At 50.9% G+C, this 18,534-nt stretch overlaps 1 protein-coding gene across 4 annotated transcripts in view; it reads right to left on the reverse strand.

Moving 5' to 3' along the window:
* Positions 1–18,534, reverse strand: part of RALGDS (ral guanine nucleotide dissociation stimulator) — a 56,585-nt gene that overhangs the window by 19,204 nt on the left and 18,847 nt on the right. The window contains exon 1 of one of the 4 annotated variants that reach the window (XM_061352342.1): positions 6,714–7,005. The exons of 2 other annotated variants lie outside the window; for them this stretch is intronic. In XM_061352342.1, the coding sequence (XP_061208326.1) occupies positions 6,714–6,902 (189 nt within the window). In that variant the 5' untranslated portion in view covers positions 6,903–7,005. Of the gene's footprint in view, positions 1–6,713; positions 7,006–18,534 lie in introns of those variants that run through there. One more of the 4 variants, XM_061352340.1, reaches the window with a different exon arrangement.

An 18,534-nucleotide genomic window follows, 5' to 3' on the forward strand; every position in this document is an offset into this window, starting at 1 on the left:
GCAAGGGAGGGACCAGCCGGCCCGTCTTAATGCCAGTTCTCATTGTTGCAACTCAGATTGAACCTAGTAAACCACTAGGTTTGTTGTATAGAAACCCAGTAATCATAGTGACGGTCACCAGCAATGGTCACTGCTGCCACATTGCTCAGCACTGGGATTTGGCCAAAGGGGCCTGACCAGCAGAACTGCAGCTGGGATCAAATACCCCTCTGTGTGCCGGGCTGCATTCCCAGAGCATGAGCAGCAGGTCAGGGAGGGGATTCTCCCCCTCTGCTGTGCTCTGGGGAGACCCCCCCTGCGGTCCTGGTCCAGCTCTGGGGCAACAGCACAAGAGGGACCTGGAGGTGCTGCAGCGAGGCCTAAGAAGTCAAGGCAGATGCTGAGAGGGCTGGAGCAGCTCTGCTCTGGAGCCAGGCTGAGAGAGCTGGGCTGGGTCAGCCTGGAGAAGAGAAGGCTCCTGAAGGGGAGACCTGAGAGCAGCTCCAGTGCCTAAAGAGGCTGCAGGAAAGCTGGAGAGGGGCTTGGGACAAGGGCCTGCAGGGACAGGACAATGGGAATGGCTTGAACCTGCCCGAGGGGAGACTGAGCTGAGCTCTTAGGCAGAAGCTCTTCCCTGTGAGGGTGCCGAGGCGCTGGCACAGGGTGCCCAGAGAAGCTGCGGCTGCCCCATCCCTGGCAGTGTTCAAGGCCAGGTTGGACACAGGGGCTTGGAGCAAGCTGCTCCAGTGGAAGGTACCCCTGCCTGTGGCACGGGTTGGAACTGGATGAGCTTTAAGGTCCCTTCCAAGCCAAACCAGTCTGGGGTTCTATGAAAAAGCAATGTTTGTAAAAAAGCTGGGCTGTTTGAAGACAATACACCAGATCGAGCATTTGCCTTACCTTGAAAAATCTGCAGTGATTGTTGGGGTCACAGCATGGGAGGAATGGGGGTGACACCATCAGCCCACTTCACATCTCCCACACTTCCCAGTTCCCGCAGCTCACCAGCTTTGCTGCTGCTCTGATGCACAGAGCCTTTCAGGCAAGTGTCTTTGAACAAAAACGTAGGGTTTTTGCCTAAACTGGAAGGTGAGGGTTTCCAACCTTAACTAGCCTATGATTCTGTGTGAGGTCCCAAGCCCCCAACCATGTGAAGGTGTGCACTTCATAATCCTTGTTCGCTTCTCACTGCAAAGTTTTCACCCTGCCAGTCTCAGGCAACATGCTTTGCTTTACCCAGCTTGGCTAAATGATGGTTTCCTGAAGTGAGTTCCAACTCTAAGAGGTAAACCCAAACTAAACATTTCACAAATGAAAACACCAGCTGAAGCAGGAGCCTAGGGCAAGTTCTCAGCTTGCAAGTCTCCATGGAGACCTGACCACCGCAAAGAGCAGGGAAAGGTTGCATGGTTTTACTCCAGCACATGAAAAGAAGTTCTGGTAAGACAGGTAGCAAACCCTTTGAAAAGCAGGTTTCCACAGGGGCCCTCAGCTCAGCTGCTGTTTGTTAAAGTGTGGTTAGCTGAAGGAAAAGCTGTTCTAAAAATAATGCTTCAGCATTCCAGATGAAGTTCCCTCCAATGAGTTTCCTCCCCAGTTAGCTCTGTTTGCAAGTTAAAAGAACTTTCTCCTCCCCTGTCAGCTACAAGGACTCAGCCTGGTGCCTAGCAGCCAGAGCCATCTCCGTCCTGCCTCCACCAAGCCCGGGCTTGACAGGTAGCTTGGTCCCGCTGCACAGCCACCCAGCACCCCACATGCAGTGGGGAGACACCTTCCCCGCTGCAGTGTTCATCAAAATACCAACTGTGTTTGGAGACAAATACACTCCTGTCGAGCTGTGCAACAGACATGGACATGCATGTGCCTCTGCATGTGCTTATCTCCACTGGCATTTAACTGTCACGTAACTACTGACCCTCAGGTATGTTAGAGAAATTCTCAGCAGTTACCTAATGTAAAAGCGCTGCCCTATAAGAACCTGTACCAACAGGGCCCCAGGAATGTAACCAAAACCTGTAGACATTATTTTATGTAACATCATAAAAAAAAAAAACCAAATTCAGGTGGAGAGAGACAGAGGGTTTAGTTTAGGCAAACCCTCCACTTCACTGCATCGAAGGAGATGGGTGTTTGCTCACTGCAGCCCACAGGACCATGCTGAGATTTAGGAAAGGACTTTCCTGTCACCTCTGGAAGAGCTGTTTCCAGGTGTTAAGAGAACAAAAGGTCCATTCACAAAAGCCGTTCTGCAAACGCCGGCTTACACATGTGAGCAAAGCTACCCCTGTGCTAAGCTGAAGCACCTGCTCCGGAGTGGGCTCATGGTGCAGCACTCTCACACCTCTGTCCTTGCTCCAAACCCCTTCTCGTGTTTCTATTCAGATGGCCAACTGACAAGGCAGAGCCCCCGGGAGCAGCTGAGACTACTCCATGCCAGACCTCAGCACCTCCCTGACGACTCAGGAGCAAAGTCCAAACACATCCTTATCGGAGCCCCATTAAGCCAGGTGGGCTGGGGCTGCTGTGGTGTGTGGTGAGTCCCTGCACAGGAAGAGGAATGAGACAAACCGAAGACTGAAGCAGCCAAACAGCTCAATCCTTCCCCGCTGCCAGTTTCCTAAGCTCCAGCCAGGGACTGTGATGTATTTTCAGTGTGATGGTGAATAGGTCTCCCTGGGCATCATGTCCTTCCTTGCAGAAGCCCCCATGCCACCCTCACCTCCAGATGCTGCTGCAGAATGAAGGTCCAACAGACCCCTGCAGCAAATGCCACACATTTTGGGCATGCCATGAATGCTGCCATTGTGTCCAACCCATCACCACACCATGGGATGAACAAATTAATCTATGGAGGGTATGAGTCCTGCAACTCAACTCTTTCTCCCCAGTCCCCAAGTAATGCTTCAGTGCTCACTCAGACCCCACAGATGCCATCCCACAAAGCAATGCACAAACTCTGACCCACCATGGGCTGCGCTGGAGACTCTTGTGCCCCCTGCCAGCAGCTTAGGCAGCTTTGCATCCAAATCCTGCTCCTTAGCAACAACATTCCCCCGCCCCCTGCCCCTTGCTGAGTCCATGGGAAATGGAAGAAATATTTGGGAACTGAAAACAGCCCTGCTGCATGTATATATTTAAATAAAAGGCACGCATCTGCTTGAAAGCCAGTCACCAGGCAGCTCTGGAGATAACAGCATTAGAGAAAGTACAAGCAGGGGATATCCAGACATTAAACGTGGTCTAGAGTGACCTAAGTAAGTTCATTGCTCCTTCAGTTACACATCCCTTGTGGACAGAGTGTCTGACAATTAGAAAGCCAGAAAGGGTGATTAAGTTGCTGCTAGTGGTGAGCCCTTTCTATGGTTGGATGAGCTCAGGCAGCCCCAAAACTAGGCTGTGCTATGCCCCTAATGGGGGGGGGGGGGGTGTGACAGCCAACCCCCCAGCTCCAGAACAGGGGTGACAGCTCAGCCAGACCTGTCCTCACAGGCACAGCCAGCCTGATGCCCTTTCCTTTCTGCAGCCCAAACCCAGGCACAGGAAGTGTGGAAATTCTCCAAAACTATGGAATCACGGCACAGCAGCCTCCAAGTAACACGATTCTTACACAGACACATTTAGAAGCCTCTCTCCAACTTCTCTCTAATCATATCAAATAGTAATAAAAAAAATCCCTCCTACTCCTGTTACTCCCACGCTGCAGCAGCCACCAACAATTAGCATCTCAGCCTGCTCCCAGCCTCATCACCAACTCCAAACCTTTCTGGAAGGCAGCCAGAAGGTGGGTCCCCATCCAAGAGATACAAGCAGATGATGTTCATCTGGCAAGTTGCAAGGAACGTATCAGGTTGTGCCTGGGGGAAGAGAACAGACTAGGAGAAAATCTTCTTCCAAAGGCACTACAGGAAGGTAAAAGAAAATGGCTTTTAAGAGGTATCTTTGTCCCTCCCTTGCCTCCTTCCCAACTGCAAAGAAAAAGCACTGACCTCCAAGGCATAGGGGCTGAGCAATTCCAGTTTTTGAGGATGTGTTTGGCAACTGAAAATCTCCTAATTGTTCAGAAGACAAAGCCAAAATACAAGGACACAAGGTTTTTTGAATGCATCAGCCAGCCACTTGTCTCAAGGTTCAGTAACATCAGCCTCATGAGAATTTTGGTCTGTGTCTTCTGCAGTGATGTTTATGGCATGCTTGTCCAGCAAGGATGAGGACAGCCACCAAATTCCCTTTGTGGCTGCTGCTGGAAAGGAAGGATTAACACTTACTGCTGATTTGGGATGGAGTGGAACTGGAAAGATCAAAGCAGGTGGTCTGCAAAGCTGCTCTGTCGAGCCTTTGCTTAAGACAGTTTAAATTTTCCATTCCCCATGGTCAAAATCATGGCAAGAACACTTGGAAGCACATGGCCACCAGACCTTGAGTAGGACCCCAAAGCGATGCCAAGGTTATCAGTACTGTTGCTGTGGGACACAGGCAAAGGTCTGCCCTGCTGACATTTGCAGGGCTCAGCCAAGGAATAGAAAATGAGATCCACATTCCCTGCAAATTGCCCAGCAGCTTTCCAGAGATCCTCTGTTCCCTGTGGGAGCAGACTAGCCACCCCACAAGCTGGCACAGCTCTGCCAAAAACAGTTCCATCCTAGTGCAGGGGCCATTCCAAGCCTGGGAAGCAGAGCTCCCTTCAGTGGAGGCAGCAGCCCCAGCCTCCCATGGAGCACCCAGCACTGCTATGGGGCACCCACTGGGACTCACCCAAACACTGAGGATTCTCAGGAGATATTCAAATAATCTGCCCTTCTCCTCCCACCAAGCACCTTGCCGTCTCTCTACCTAAGGATTATAACCACACCAGGCTGCTACCACAATAGTTGTCACAACACTGACACTTTTTTTCCCTTCCACAGTCATGCCCTCCAATGGCAACCAGCCCAATGTGTCCAGTGGGGATTAGTGAGCAACACATAGGCCCTCGCATGGGAGGCTGCTCGAGGCGAGCAGCTCTTCAGGCACCTCAAAGCCGCCCAGAAAGCAGAGGGTCACCATACACCACTCTGGAATACATCTTTTCTTGGCATCACTTGCAAATGGATGGTGCAGAGAAGGGAGGAATTTGTCTGCAAGCTGTTCAGGGCTGGGAAGTAAGCCCAAGCGATCAGATGCTGTGGCTCTGCTCTGACCATTACAAGGCACAGACCCACGAACAGCCCAGGACAGGAATCTGAGCAAAGACAACTTCAGAGGAGATCTGCTGGGCAATCATCTCCCTCCACTGTGCTCAGAAGAGCAGGAGTTTGCTCAGTACCAGTGGGGACCATGCAAAGCCTCCTTCAGCCCCCATCACCCGAGATGCTGCCAACCCTTCTCCTGAGCTCCAGAGCATCCTTTGGCCAGAGTGTATGGGCAGCTCACACATGCCAGGTACCTCTGGGTGAAAGAAGCAGCAAGCTGCATCACCCCATCAGCTCCTCCCCACTTCTCTTGCTCTCCTTGCCAAAAGTGCGGCCCCTCAGCCTCCCGGAGTGCTGCGGGCCAGAGAGGCTGGACTTCCTGCCAGGCATAACACAAACCAGACGATGTACTCTAAACCATGTCAGTACACCCACCCCCAGGAGAGAGGAGGAGGGAAGGGAAAGGAAGCTGGCTGGAGGTTGATGAACTCTCAGCAGAGCTGACGAGCCCCTTCCACCCAGCCAGAGATGAATGATACAACCAGAGCATGAGATAATCCCTTCCCATCTATGGCTGACAAGCTTTTCAAGCTTAGGTTATGGGGTATTTAGTGCTAGGAGAAGGAGCCATCACCTCCTGAAATGCTGGCTGCCTTGTGTGGATATCTACACAATAACCCAAAAGGTTTTAAGTGCAGATCCCCCCCTCCACCGCCCCACTCCAGCAGGAAGTATCCAGAGCAGAGAAGCACATCTGCAGCTGGCTCTAAATCCCAGCAAAGCCAGATTTGCTGACCCTTGCTGATATTAACCACTGCACCACCAGCAAGCTGTGCAGGGCTCAGACACTGCATGAAAGCACCACCTCAAATGCCAAAACCTTTCTCCAGCTGAGTGTCTCTTAACACCCCCTTTGCTCACAATCAGTGACGTTCCTGGCACGCCAAAGATGATCATCGATTACTAAGAAAAAAAAGCACAGCTCTGACTCAGGTTATTTCAGGTCCCTCCACACACACCTGCCACCAACAAACGGCTCAGGCTCAGGCTGAGACCCCTCGGGGACAGGCTGACTCTGAACCACTGCAGGCTGAAGCCAATGAAGCACGAATATTTTGCATCCTCCAGCAAAGTTGTCCCAAATACCCGTAACCTTCCCAGGGGACACTTTTGTACTTTGGACAAGTCTAAAGCCCTTACAAGCAGCTCAGACCTGAGCAGTCTCAAATGAAATATTAAAAGTCCCCAGTTTTAGCAATCTGACCCCTTCTCTGCTGTTTTGAGAGAAAGCATCTCAAGCATCTCTTAAGTGAAAGCAGAAAGCCTGGCAGCCTGCCCGCCAGTCAATGGCACAGGGATGCACAGCCAAGCAGGGGCACCCATTTATTACACGAAATAAAACAGCACTATGCGTGCCCACAACCACCCCCTCATCAGGCTCGGTGCCAGCTTTGCCCACGCTGCCAGTGATGTGGAGAAACACAAACTAGAGCGGGCTGCGTGCCGGGTCCTGCTCCGTGTGCTCCCCCGGCTACCCCCACCAACCACCAGGCTCTCCGCGCTCACCTCCAGCGGCGGCAAGTCAGGGTCGAGCTGGGTAAAGCTGTGCAGCACCACAGGACTGCTCTCGCCGGCCACCTCCAGCTTCACGCCGCCCCAGAGGCTCCGCACTCGCCGGCAGCCCTCGAACATCCTCTCGGGGACGGGCGCGGCGGCATGGTGCAGAGGGGCGCGGCGCCGGCGCCGGCTCACCATGGGCCCCACCGCATCCCCGGCGCCGCGCTCCGCCGCCGGCCCCGCCAGCGCCCGCGGGCTACCCGAGGCCACCGGGCAGGGAGAGCCGCAGCGGGCAGTTCGGCGGCGCAGGGGGGAAACGGGAGCGCCCGCAGCCGGCCCCGAGCAGCCGGATGTCACCGCGAGGCCGGGACGGAGCCGAGCAGGCTGCAAACCCAGGCGCTGGATTTCCTCCCGCAGCTTCCGCCCGCCCGGGGGCCGGCCAGACTCGGACCGGCCCCCGCGGGGTGGGGGAGTGGGGGGGCCGGGGGAGGACGGACACGGGGCGGGAGAAAGAGCAAGGGAGGTTGGGGAAAATACCGAGCTCACGGAAACGCGAGCAGCGGTGACGCGCCCGGAGGAGCGAAACTTGGCGCCGGGGGTTAACTAGGGTGGCAGAGAGCAAAGCTATACTGGTGGCAGCAGCTTTGGGCGAGGATCCTGGCATTACCAGATGCTGGTACAGCACCTAGGTCTGGAGTTCACACACACCACCCAAAGAAAAAATATTAAAGTCAAGTGCATGAATATTCATAACGTGGGTTTGTCTGAAAAGACAAGTTTTAACTCACCACCTGAGCTGAGCCCCCAGGAACAGTGCCGCGGGTGTTCAGAGCCCTGCCCAGTCTTTCTCCGTCCACAGCTGCAGTTTATGGGTGCCACAGTCATTGCCCCACAGGCAGCGTCCCCAGGGAGATGAAGGTGTGTGACCAAGGCTTCTGCAGCGTGTGAAAACGGACCCCTGCAGGACCAGGGACTCTGCACTCAGACCAGCAGGGACTTGGGGAAAAAGAAATGGGCCCAGGGGACAGCATGGCTTCATATCCCCACTGATTTAATGAGTCCCTGAGTCTCCAAAATGATGCTGAAACCCTGCAACATGAATTTGTTTCCAGAGGCAAAGAGAAATGGGCAAAACTGTTTGACATTCATTAGCCCCCTGTACTGAGTGCAGCACACTCCCATCCTCCCCTGGCTGTTCCCCTTCTCTCCTCATATGCTGCTGATAAAATGTGTCACAAAGTTCAGAGCAGTTGCTGCTAACAACTCCAAAACCCAAACTTCTGCTCCTCGGCTCTCTGCACAAGTGAAATACATCAGCCTCCCAGGACCTTCCTGCCCCTGGCTTTATTTCCAGTGAGAACATGAAGCGGAGGTTTGCCCATCAAGCTCTGCTGAGGGCACCCACTGCTCCTGCTAGGGGAGAAAAGGATTAACAATGCTGCCAGGGATGCAATACCTTCAAACTCAAAAGCATACCAGGCAAGATGATGAGCAAAGACAAGGCGAGCTATTGCCCTGCTTATCAGGAGCTGCAGCAGGCCAAGGGGACTTTCTGGGACAACCTGGGAAAGGGCATCCAGCACTGCATCATGGCCTTGTACTGCCCCAGGCAGTCCAGCACTTTCCAGATGCTCTCTTGGAGGCGTTGTGGATTTTTAACCCTGCCTGGGCACAGGGAGGCAGCCCTTAATTCCTGGCCAGGATTACCTGGCCAGGTCACCCCACACAGCCAGTCAGGTCCCCAGAGCTCTCTCTGCTGCAAAAACGATGTGAGAAAGCTCTGCACAGGTGTCCTTCAGCCCACTGGCATGTCATGCAAAAACTGCATGACACTGCAAGATGTGCTATGAAATGAGACCAGTGGTGTGCATCATTTCATCCACTACACACAAAACCTGGAGGTAGTGCCCAGTTCCCTCGCAGAAATCGGTGTTTGTAGGATCTTTGGGAGACTGTTCTTTGGTGTTGATCTCTTAGGGCAGTATAATCATGGCCCACCACTGGAACTGCTTGGCACTGCTCGAGTACACACAATAAACAACAGTACTACTCATTTTCAGTTGGCAAAACCCTTAAAAACCCTCCAGCTTTACTGACCTCTATGGAAAAATGCATCTCTGATAGGCAATTTTCACTGGTCCCCTGGCTGACCACTAAAGATGGTTGCAGGGGAGAAACACTTCTGATAATGGATAATAAATAATATAAAGCAGAAAGGCAACTGCAAGGGTTTAAAAATAGCCTGACAGTTTCCTTTCTTCTCTCCTGGGAACCTTCTGGGTCTGAAAAGCAAAACACTCAAAGCAGGGTCAGGAGACCCAAGTTCAGGATGTTTGCTCAGCATAGCTAACCCCAAACACTCAGCTGTCAGGGGCCAGACTCTTGAAAAGAGTGAGATTCAAAGCAAGTAACTTTTCAGGGCTTCTGATTTGTCCCTAAGCATAGAGCCAAAGAGAACACACAGAATTACACCCTCAGAACTCTCCCCTACACTGCTGAAGATGCAGAAATTGTTGAAAAATGCAAGTATTTTACAAGCATGTGACTCCAGGAGCAAGGGACCTAAGGAAATGATCAATGATTCACTAAAGAAAATACCATCGATTTATACTTGGCAAACGCAGCAAAATCATTTCACAACACACTGAGCTTTTTGCATTGACATCAGCTCTGTACATCCCATTGACTTCAGCAGGCCCAGGAACTGGGTGCTCCAGGAAACCCCTTTGTTTCTTTCTGCCACTGTAAAATCAGCACTTGGCTGGGTAAATGCAAACCCATACAGCCAACACCGGAGCATCTACAGGCCACTAATCTGTGCTCCTCTGCTGGTTTTGTGGAGTGGGTAACACAGAGAGGCTTTCGCAAACACAAAGCCAGCCTCCTGGTTTAGCTCAATGCATTTGGGTCAGGAGCCGCAGATTCAGACCTTTTGTTTCTTAATAACCGGGCTCAGTGACCTCGAGTCAATTCTCCCCAGCACATACAAGCTCATACACATGGCCTGTGAGCATCCTCCTCAGTTCTACTCTCTACGCTTCCCAGCAACTGCTCTCTTTTACTTTCATCTCCCTGCTTCACTTCCAGGAAGGGCTTTCCAATGTATTTCCTACAGGACAAAACTTGTTGTCCAGTTCCCATGCTCGGTATTGCTGGTTGGGTGTGCTTGATTTTGGTTTTCCTTTTTCCATGGGGCCACAGATTGAGTGAGCAAGACTGCCCAGCCCAATGCATCACTCTGAAACACTTTCACAGGGGTTGCTGTCTCCCACATGGCATCAGGCTGCCTGCAAACACCCCCAAAGCCTTGCCACTGTCCCAGAGGAACACACTGGCACCGCCTTGCGAAACCTGTGTTTCCTTTGAGCCTCAGTGAGCCTACAGCAGGACAGATGTCAGAGCACAGAAATGAAGAAAGCTTATCTTGGCCCCAACCAGAGAAGGCAAGAATCGACCCCAGCCACCTCTAGCAGAGCCCTGCACAAGCATCACGTACCACCAGCTTCTGCTGTGAACCAGGACCCAAACCAGCAGCCTCCGATGGGAGCCAGACTGTTTTATATGGGAGTTGTGACATCATCCAGTTTCTGTCCCAAGCTCAGGCACCAACTGACAAGCTGTGTCGAGTCAATCCCTGCAGTAGTCTGTGTCAGGCTGCTTGCTAGAAAATGCAGACAACAGTTCCTTCTACTGTAGGGGCTGGGGAAGCCCTTTCCATGGCTGTTTGTAAAGCACTCTGGAGAAAAAGCGCTACCAATAGGAAAGAATTTTTAACTAAAAGTCAGACTGTTTGTTACACTTGCATCGAGTCTTAAATCAAAACTTTTAGACATTCACATTTTAATTTGGAAAACTTTCATTTCCACTGGCCAGGCTCAAGTGGAAGATTATTTAATAATAATAATAAACTAGTACTATCTCTTCTACTTCTGGACAAGGGAAAAGCTTCCAAGCTTGTGCAAGAAGGGAAAACAATGTCTCTGCTTCATTCAGTACAATCTGTATATAGATGTCAGGTTAGAGCAGTTGCTTCCAAAATCTGTGGAACAGATCACAGCCAGCCCTCAGTCCCTCGCAGATCCAATTCTCACTTGCAAGCACAATCAGTGCCACTATTTAACCAGATTTTAGGGTGAGTCACACACACATCACTTGCCCGGGCTTACAGCATCATGGATTTTAGGACATTCTCTGGTGAGTATTTTGGATCCAGGGCACTTGGATCACTTGCTCTGCCCACAGGTTGTGGATATTTCTCAGGGCCATTTCCCTAACAGATCAGGACTATGAACTCTCTGTGCTGGCAGAGAGGAAGACTGAGGCTGACGCAGGCTCTCCTGCACTGCTTGTCCCTTTTGCCAGTGACACCACCTCCTCCCCACAGCCCCCATGGGCAGCTATAGATTAAGCATCGGGTTAATTCAGGAACACAGCTTGCCTCCAGCTTCTCTGAGCACACCAAACGTCTAATGCAGCAATGCAAGCTCCTAAATATTGTCAGTTCCTAGTAGAGGAAACACATCACACCCCTGGGCAATTAGGATCCAAACCTCTCCATCCAGCTAGTCTGTGTTTCATTTCCTGCAGCTCCTGCACACAGCTGGGTTCCAGCATCTCCTGTGGAGACTGCAGACTCCTGAAGTTCTGCAGTGGCAATACAATTACGCAAAAAGCCTTGGGGACTTGAGAGCTTGCAGGAATATTTCTCCTCAATCCTACTTCTTATTCCATCCACTTGGCTGTAAGTATTTGAGCATCTTCCATTAGGGCAGCAAGTGACAACATAAACCTGTTTTTCAAGCTTGCTGGCCTCTAATAACTTAGCAGAACAAAGCTAATACAGGGGGTAGAGGGGAACCAAGCCATTTTCCAAGAAACAACTGACTAAAGCACACTTTGTGTGGGCATTTCTGGTGAGAGGAGCCTTGACTCCTTCGCAGCAAAGTGCCACACAGCCATTTACAGTGAAAAGAAAATAACCAGAAAAATAAGAGGGAAAATATGAGTACTAAGATTAAAATATGCCCAGGATGCCGAAGACAATAGGGTCCATCTCATGAAAAGCACCAAGACACACGAGCATTTTGCAGGGCAGTCATGGCAGGGGGATGCAGGAAAAGAGGCATGAAAGCTTTCCCACAGCTCGCTGTTTCAAAGAGGATCACAAGATACCCCGGGAGTTTTACTACACGTTGCGAGGAAGCTGGGTCACAGGGTTTCCCTTTTCCACATGCTCCTCTGCTGCCAGCCGCAGCGCTCCCCCGAGGGCGGGGCTCAGCAGGCATTAAGCTGCTGAAGCCTGACACACTGCAGACACACCAGAGCTCCTCTGGTTAAGACTTATTTCTTGGGCTGTTTGTCTTTAAAGGCAGCTTTTATCTCCCTATCACCTTTCTGCCAGAATGCTTCAGTCAGCTTTTTTAACAAATACCACCTAAGGTGCTCGTAACCAAAAGAAAAACAGGAAAAACATTTTTCTGTGTTGCTTAGTGATGAGCATTCGACAAGTTGAAGTCTCCCAGGTGCTCAGAGTTATTGTAATTTCCATCCTCTCTTGCGTGGGCCCTCTGCATAACAGTTGGGTGAAGAAAAAACACTGATAGAAAAAGAAGAGAAGGGTTATGAAGCCACAGAAATTGGCAGGGAAAGATGGGAATATGTGCAGCCCCTGAAGATAAGGAAAACTCATTCCTGAAAACAAACCAGCCCTGACACATCATCTATTTGAAACACAAGTGATTGCTAGTGTTGGGCAACATCCAATGGCAGCAGCATCCCAAGCCTTGTAGGGTCCCCCAAGAGCTGGAGTCACACTCCCACAGGCAGCCCCTCCCTTCCTGAAGGGCACCCCAAGTGCTGTCAGTCCCTGTCCTGCTCAGACATGCAGCAGCCATGGGCCACACAGAGGCACAAAGCAAAGTGAATTTGCCTTCCAGCTGCAGTGCTTCCCAGGAGAAATTCAACCTAAACTTACTCACCCCACTGAACCTTTGGCAAGGAAGGTTACAGTATCAGTGAATCATTTAGGTTGAAAAAGACCTTTAAGATCATGAAGTCCAGCTGTTATGTGCTGGATTTTCTGTGCAGGTGATTGTTCCTCCTTCCAGCACATTTGTACCGTGCTACTGTGGCCAGACTGGGAGCAATAGCTCTGTTCAAAACACTGCTCTGTTCAATATCCAAAATATGTACTGCAACAACCACTGCCTATGAAACTGGGGGCAGTATCACGCGCTGCTACAGCTTTGGGATGCTCATGTCTTTGCCTGCATAGGGTTGACTGGCCCCATCTCTCCCATCCCAGCTCCCTCAAATCACTGGGACAGCAGCAAGTGCTCTCCATAGCCAGGCTCCTGAGCTCAGGTGGAAAAGAAACAGAACAAAGCTCCAGCTCTGCTCACCTTTCAAAAATACATTTAAGGGCAGGCAGTAAATTTTTCCACCACCACCAACTAGCCAAAATGAGATGTTCACCTGAATTGTGTAAAAGCAGGCTCTCAGAAAGAGGCAGCTCTGGCAACTGTTCATCAGAGAAATCCCAGCAGGTAACAAAGCAGCATTGTTTGGCAGAGCATCTCTCCTCCTCATCAGCTCCTATCCCAGCACGTTCTCCAGCCCTGCTCTCACTCATGCCTTCCCTGGCCAACGCAGGAGCTGCTGTATCCATGAAGACGACATGAACGCTGCTGCGCCAGGCAGACAGACAGATGTGGAACTCGGACTGGCCTTTGGATCCCACTCCCAACCAGGGGAGAGGGAGGGCAGCTTCATTCTGCCATCCCACTGGCTCTCTTCCTGGTCTAGAGAACATGGTGAAGAGGTCACCCCCTGCCCTCTGCCTGGGCGACAGCTCCTACCAGCACATATAGAGCCATCACTGAGTGCCTGCACTTGTACTACATCTGAGATGTGCTCTGACTGACATTGCTGGTTCTCACTGGGGACAGGGATGCAGGTCTGCATCTGTGTGACTTCCCCAGCATGCTCAGATGCAGCTCCCTGAACCTGATCAACACCAAGCATTCCCCGTGTCGCTGGAATGATGTGTCCAAACACACACAGGGGATGGAATGGTGCCACAAAGCTGCTAAGAAGTCCAAAAGAAAAGTTGATGCCACAGCACAATCACAGGGAAGAAGCACACAGAGATCGTACGTTGCATGAGACTAAATTTTGTCCAAAGACCAGCTTAAACATGGGAGCCAAGCAGGCTGCAAGATGCTGAGCTGCAGTGCTGAGCTCATCTGGAGAGCTACAGGTAGCAAAATGAAAAAGATTTACATGTAGCCTAGGTTTAGTACAGAAAGTTAGCCCAGTATAGGAATAAGGTGGAACAGATTTAAATGTCAGATCCTCAAATAAGTGAAGCAACAGGAAGGTGTACCACACACGTAACGTTAATAACAAGTATATAACAAAGTTTACTTAAAATAAGAAAAATCAATTAAACAGGAACAAAGCCCCTTAGCAGGGGATATGGAAAAGGATGTTTCAACAATGGTCCTTTATCTCCTTTGGCTACACAAACGTCAAGGAAAGCATACATCAAAACCCAGACCTGTTGGAAAGCTGCTGTGAAAGCGGCAGGAAAGCTGACTTGAGCTGAAGTGAGAAGTGAAACCTGGAGCCAGGCTCCAGCGGACTGAAACACTGATGTGACTGAAAGTGAGCAGCCTGAGAGAGGAGCCACAGGGCCTGGAGTAGCCATAAGGGACGAGGGAGAGGAGCTGCAGGAGCACAGGAGGAGACAATTCAGCAGCTGAGCAGCAGCCAGAGCACCCAGGAGCCTGCTGACACAGTGTGGCCCCTGCCCAGCAGCTTTGGCCAAATTCACCTTGGTCTGGTCCTGGGACACAGTGAGTGGATGTGAAAATATTCTCCTAACAGCCTGAGTACACACTTCCTGGTGTAGCCACAAGAGAATCAGGAAGAGGCTGGCAAGAGCTGGAAAGTTTTGCTGCACAGCCCTGAACCAGTTACAGCAGAGATGAAACAGTGACATGGCTGAAAAGCCAACTAAGAATTGTAAGAGCCTGTCAGTATTCCCACGTACTGTCAGACCCTCAGACAAAGGAGGTTCTTGTTTGTTTTTTTCTTTTTAAATGTATTTTTTTTCCCTTTGGCGATGGCTATTTTAGAAGGTTTCTGCTCTGCATTGTTCTAGTGGGGGAAGTTATTCCACTGCCTCTTTCAATGGCCAGCAAAACTCTTTTTATTGTGGATTCTTGGCATGGAGGAGCAGTGTTCTTCCAAACAATACTGCATGCTGCTGGCTGAGGGCCAGTCATCTCCCGGTTACAGTGGCACAAATATCAACAAACGGGGTGAGTGCCACTGAGTCACACCACGGCACTGAATCTGGCCACAGGGCTGCCGACCCTACCCACTTTCTACCTTCAGGTCTATGATTTATACTGGTTTTCCCTCAAATCCTGGTTCTGGGAACCACACTGAGTGCTGAAGAATTTCAGTTTTCATTAAAAAAGGTCATCCATGAACACTGAAACTGCGTGTCTTGTTTCCTGCGGTTCTGTGTATCGAGGCTGTCTTTGGTGCCTAAAAATGTATGAACTGAGAATAAATGTTTTTGTGGTTAAAGTGTTTGGAAGCATCTCCCACATGGATTTTCTGGTGTCTAATAATACACAAAATCTAGAGATGTTTTGGAGAATTTACAAGATTCTTTTCCTCCTCTCAACCATCTTGTTTCATCATTTTTGCACAGACTTAATTACCTGCCAGCCCTCAGCCCAATCTGCATGAAGCAGGGAAAACAGCTAGAAAACACAACCTGAGCTTTTGCATGAGGGGCAGGGGCCAGAGGGCAAGTGAAAAAAGCTGCTCCCTAAGGGTCTCATCCAGCTTCAGCAAGAGTTTCTGTGGCAGCAAGGCAGCATCCTGCCCCAGATGAGCTTCTCTCATCTTTCCCTCTCACAGCACAGAAGGCATGGGCTGATGAATCCATTCCTGAGCAGCCAGCACCATTGCAAGTCAATTTTTTTTACATCGTAGCAGTATACATTAGATCCACATCCATAGTTCATTACCCCATTGCTATTTGCACCGTGCCAGTGAAGAGCAGTGTCAGCGTTTCCATCACACGTGGCATGCAGGAGCAATGCCAGCTGTGTGCCAAGTCACCTTTCTGCAAAAGCCAAGCCCTGGGAGACTTCCCTTTCCCTTCTTCCTCGCCCCAGACTCTGGCACAGATTCACCAGCTCTTGCAAAGCTCTTATGCAGAGTGGGCTCACAGGAAGATGGCCAGTGGTCATGGGTACGTTTAGCAATTGAGGTTTATTGTAGGTTTGGGATGGAGCCTTGGTGCTATGCTGTGACTGACTGGGGTGTGAGCACCAGCCACTTCTCCGACACTTGGAGAGTTGTGCCGTTGCTGATCCCAAAATATCCAGGGAGGGATGTGCAGGGCCACTTCTCCCAGGGGCAAGGGCTGTGGGTGCGGAAGCATCGAGCCCTGTGCAGTAGGAAAAGGTGGAGCTGCATCCCTGTGGCTCGTCCACCTCTACCCCCGTGTTTCCCCCATCCCTGTGCCAAATAGAAAGGGAAATACAGGATTTTCAGCTGCTTTTGATCCCCTCTTGCTCTGCTCACAACAGGGAAGGAAGGGATTAGTCTCAATTTCCTGGCTCCAGCAGCTCACAGGGCTGCCCAGGTGGGACCCCTACACCCCCTTTCGGAGCTCCTCAGCTCGAAACTGCCATAGTGCTGGACCCCAAACTGCTGCAACAGCCATCTCCATCCCGCCTCCCCCTACCCTCACACATCTCCCCAGGGCCCCCTGATGTGCTTCCCAGCTGCTCTGCTCAGTCAGCCAAGGGTCTGACACTGCAAACAAACCACACTTTCCCTCCTTCCTCACTTGATTGCAGTTCCTAACTTGTACATAGTTTCCAACATGGGAAGCAGGGTACTATAATGAAAGAAATCCCTAGACTCTCAGAGCAATGCACACAGGAGCTCCTAGAGGAAGAAGCAAGGGATGATCAGAAATAGGTTATTTTGAAGGTAGGTTTTTTGGGTGCTATTTCCTGGCAGGCAGAAGAGAGAGCAAGTCCCCTGGATCTCAGGCCACCAGCATTACCAGGGATGATGCTCTGCATTCGTTTCACCTGTTACCAACAACACAGCCAGACACAACCAAGACTGTTGAATAGCTCATCCCAAACTGCTCCTCAATAACTCAAAGTCAAGTGCTTGATCCTGCCGGCTATCCTCTGGAGCATGCAGTGCCTAAACTAAAAAGGCAATGGCAGCTGTCAGTAGGATGGGATCTGGATTCCCCACTCCCAGGCTGCCAGGGGGAATAAAGACCATGGTGTGCAGCTGCCAAGCGCTGCCACAGCCCCAGAGCACCCGGGGACAACCCCAGCACAAACCCAGAGAAGCCAGGAAAAGCAGAAGGACACAGGGCAGAGGAGATGCCTGCCAGCATCTGTGCAAAGATGACACAAGAAAGCCAAAAAATCAGCCTCTGGATGTAAACAGCCCTTGGGGTTCACAAAATCAAGACTTCACATTAAGACAGAGGAAATTTCTTACCATAGAGGCACAGAGGAAGATGAGCACCTGAGACGCTGCTCACAAACAGCATTTGGATGGAGGTAATGCTTGAAAGCCTCTGCTCTGGACCATAACAGCAGGGTATACACTACTGAACCAGCACCACACTCCCCTCTCCAGACACCGTGCACAATGCCCCACGCACATGACTCCAGAAGCCAGGATTTAAAAATACCAAGCATCACAAGTTCCACCCAAACCAAACCACCAGCCAGCCTGCCCCATTACATTACAGCATTGTCATATGACAAAGCAAACAGCTCCATCCCTGGGCAGGAGGATCTGGTGAGAGCCATCCCTTCATGGCAAGATGGAGCCTTTCAGCAATGTAAATACTAAAGCAATGCAATTGAAGCACTCCAGGTTCACAACAGACAGAGCCAACACAGAGCTGCATCTGGCTGTCCTCTGTTACTTGTGCTGTCGTGTCTTACCACCTTGCAAGCACATTGCTTTTTGCAGCAAAATGGTACTTGATTGATCGCCAGCACAGTCACCAAATCAAGCTGTTTCAGGACAGGGCTCCTGGCGGCATAGTGCCTTAGCATTATGTGAATCCCACATGGCTGAATTCAGCCCTATGTGAATGGCACAGCACTGCCCTTCTGTGCTTGATGATGCTTAAACAAAAAAGAAAAAAATACTGTCCTATGCATGGGGACACTGGAGCAGAGTGATGGTCAGCACATCCACCAAAGCCACGTGTTGGCTCTGGACAGGTGCCGAGAGCTCCAAGGCACGCAGGTACTGGCCAAGGAGCAGCTGCACAGCAACTGTGTGCTGACATGAGGACATTTCAGCAACACCATGGACTGCAACTGCGGAACATGTGTGAGCAAGAAGCAGAGTCACCACATCTGATGGCAGGCAGGTCCAGCTCAAGGCATTTAATTGTGTGTCAGGCACATGCAGAGCACACCTCATCCTCAGTATTGCCACTCTCTCCTGTCTCAGCTGTCCTGGGGCTTGCTGATTGCTGCCAAAACATGGGGGTAAATATATAGGGCCAGCTCTGATGGAGTCCCTGGATGAGAGAAGTCCAGGGCTAAATCCATGCTGTGCTGTCACATCTGTGGCTCTGAATGGGGTGAAACTCCTGTTTACACCATGTTTCCAGTCAGCATACTCCAAATCAAGCAGCTGTGTCAATGATAGCCTCATTCACAGGCCAGCCCCACTCTAGGATGTGGCATGGGAATCCACGCAGAGGAGCGATAGGGCCACACTGGCAGGCAGTTTTCTGGTCTCTGCA

The sequence above is a fragment of the Neopsephotus bourkii genome, unplaced genomic scaffold (assembly GCF_033783945.1).
Source record: "Neopsephotus bourkii isolate Nb327-2 ecotype Australia unplaced genomic scaffold, CSIRO-AGI_Nbou_v1 NB_659, whole genome shotgun sequence".
Taxonomy (NCBI): Eukaryota; Metazoa; Chordata; class Aves; order Psittaciformes; family Psittacidae; genus Neopsephotus; species Neopsephotus bourkii.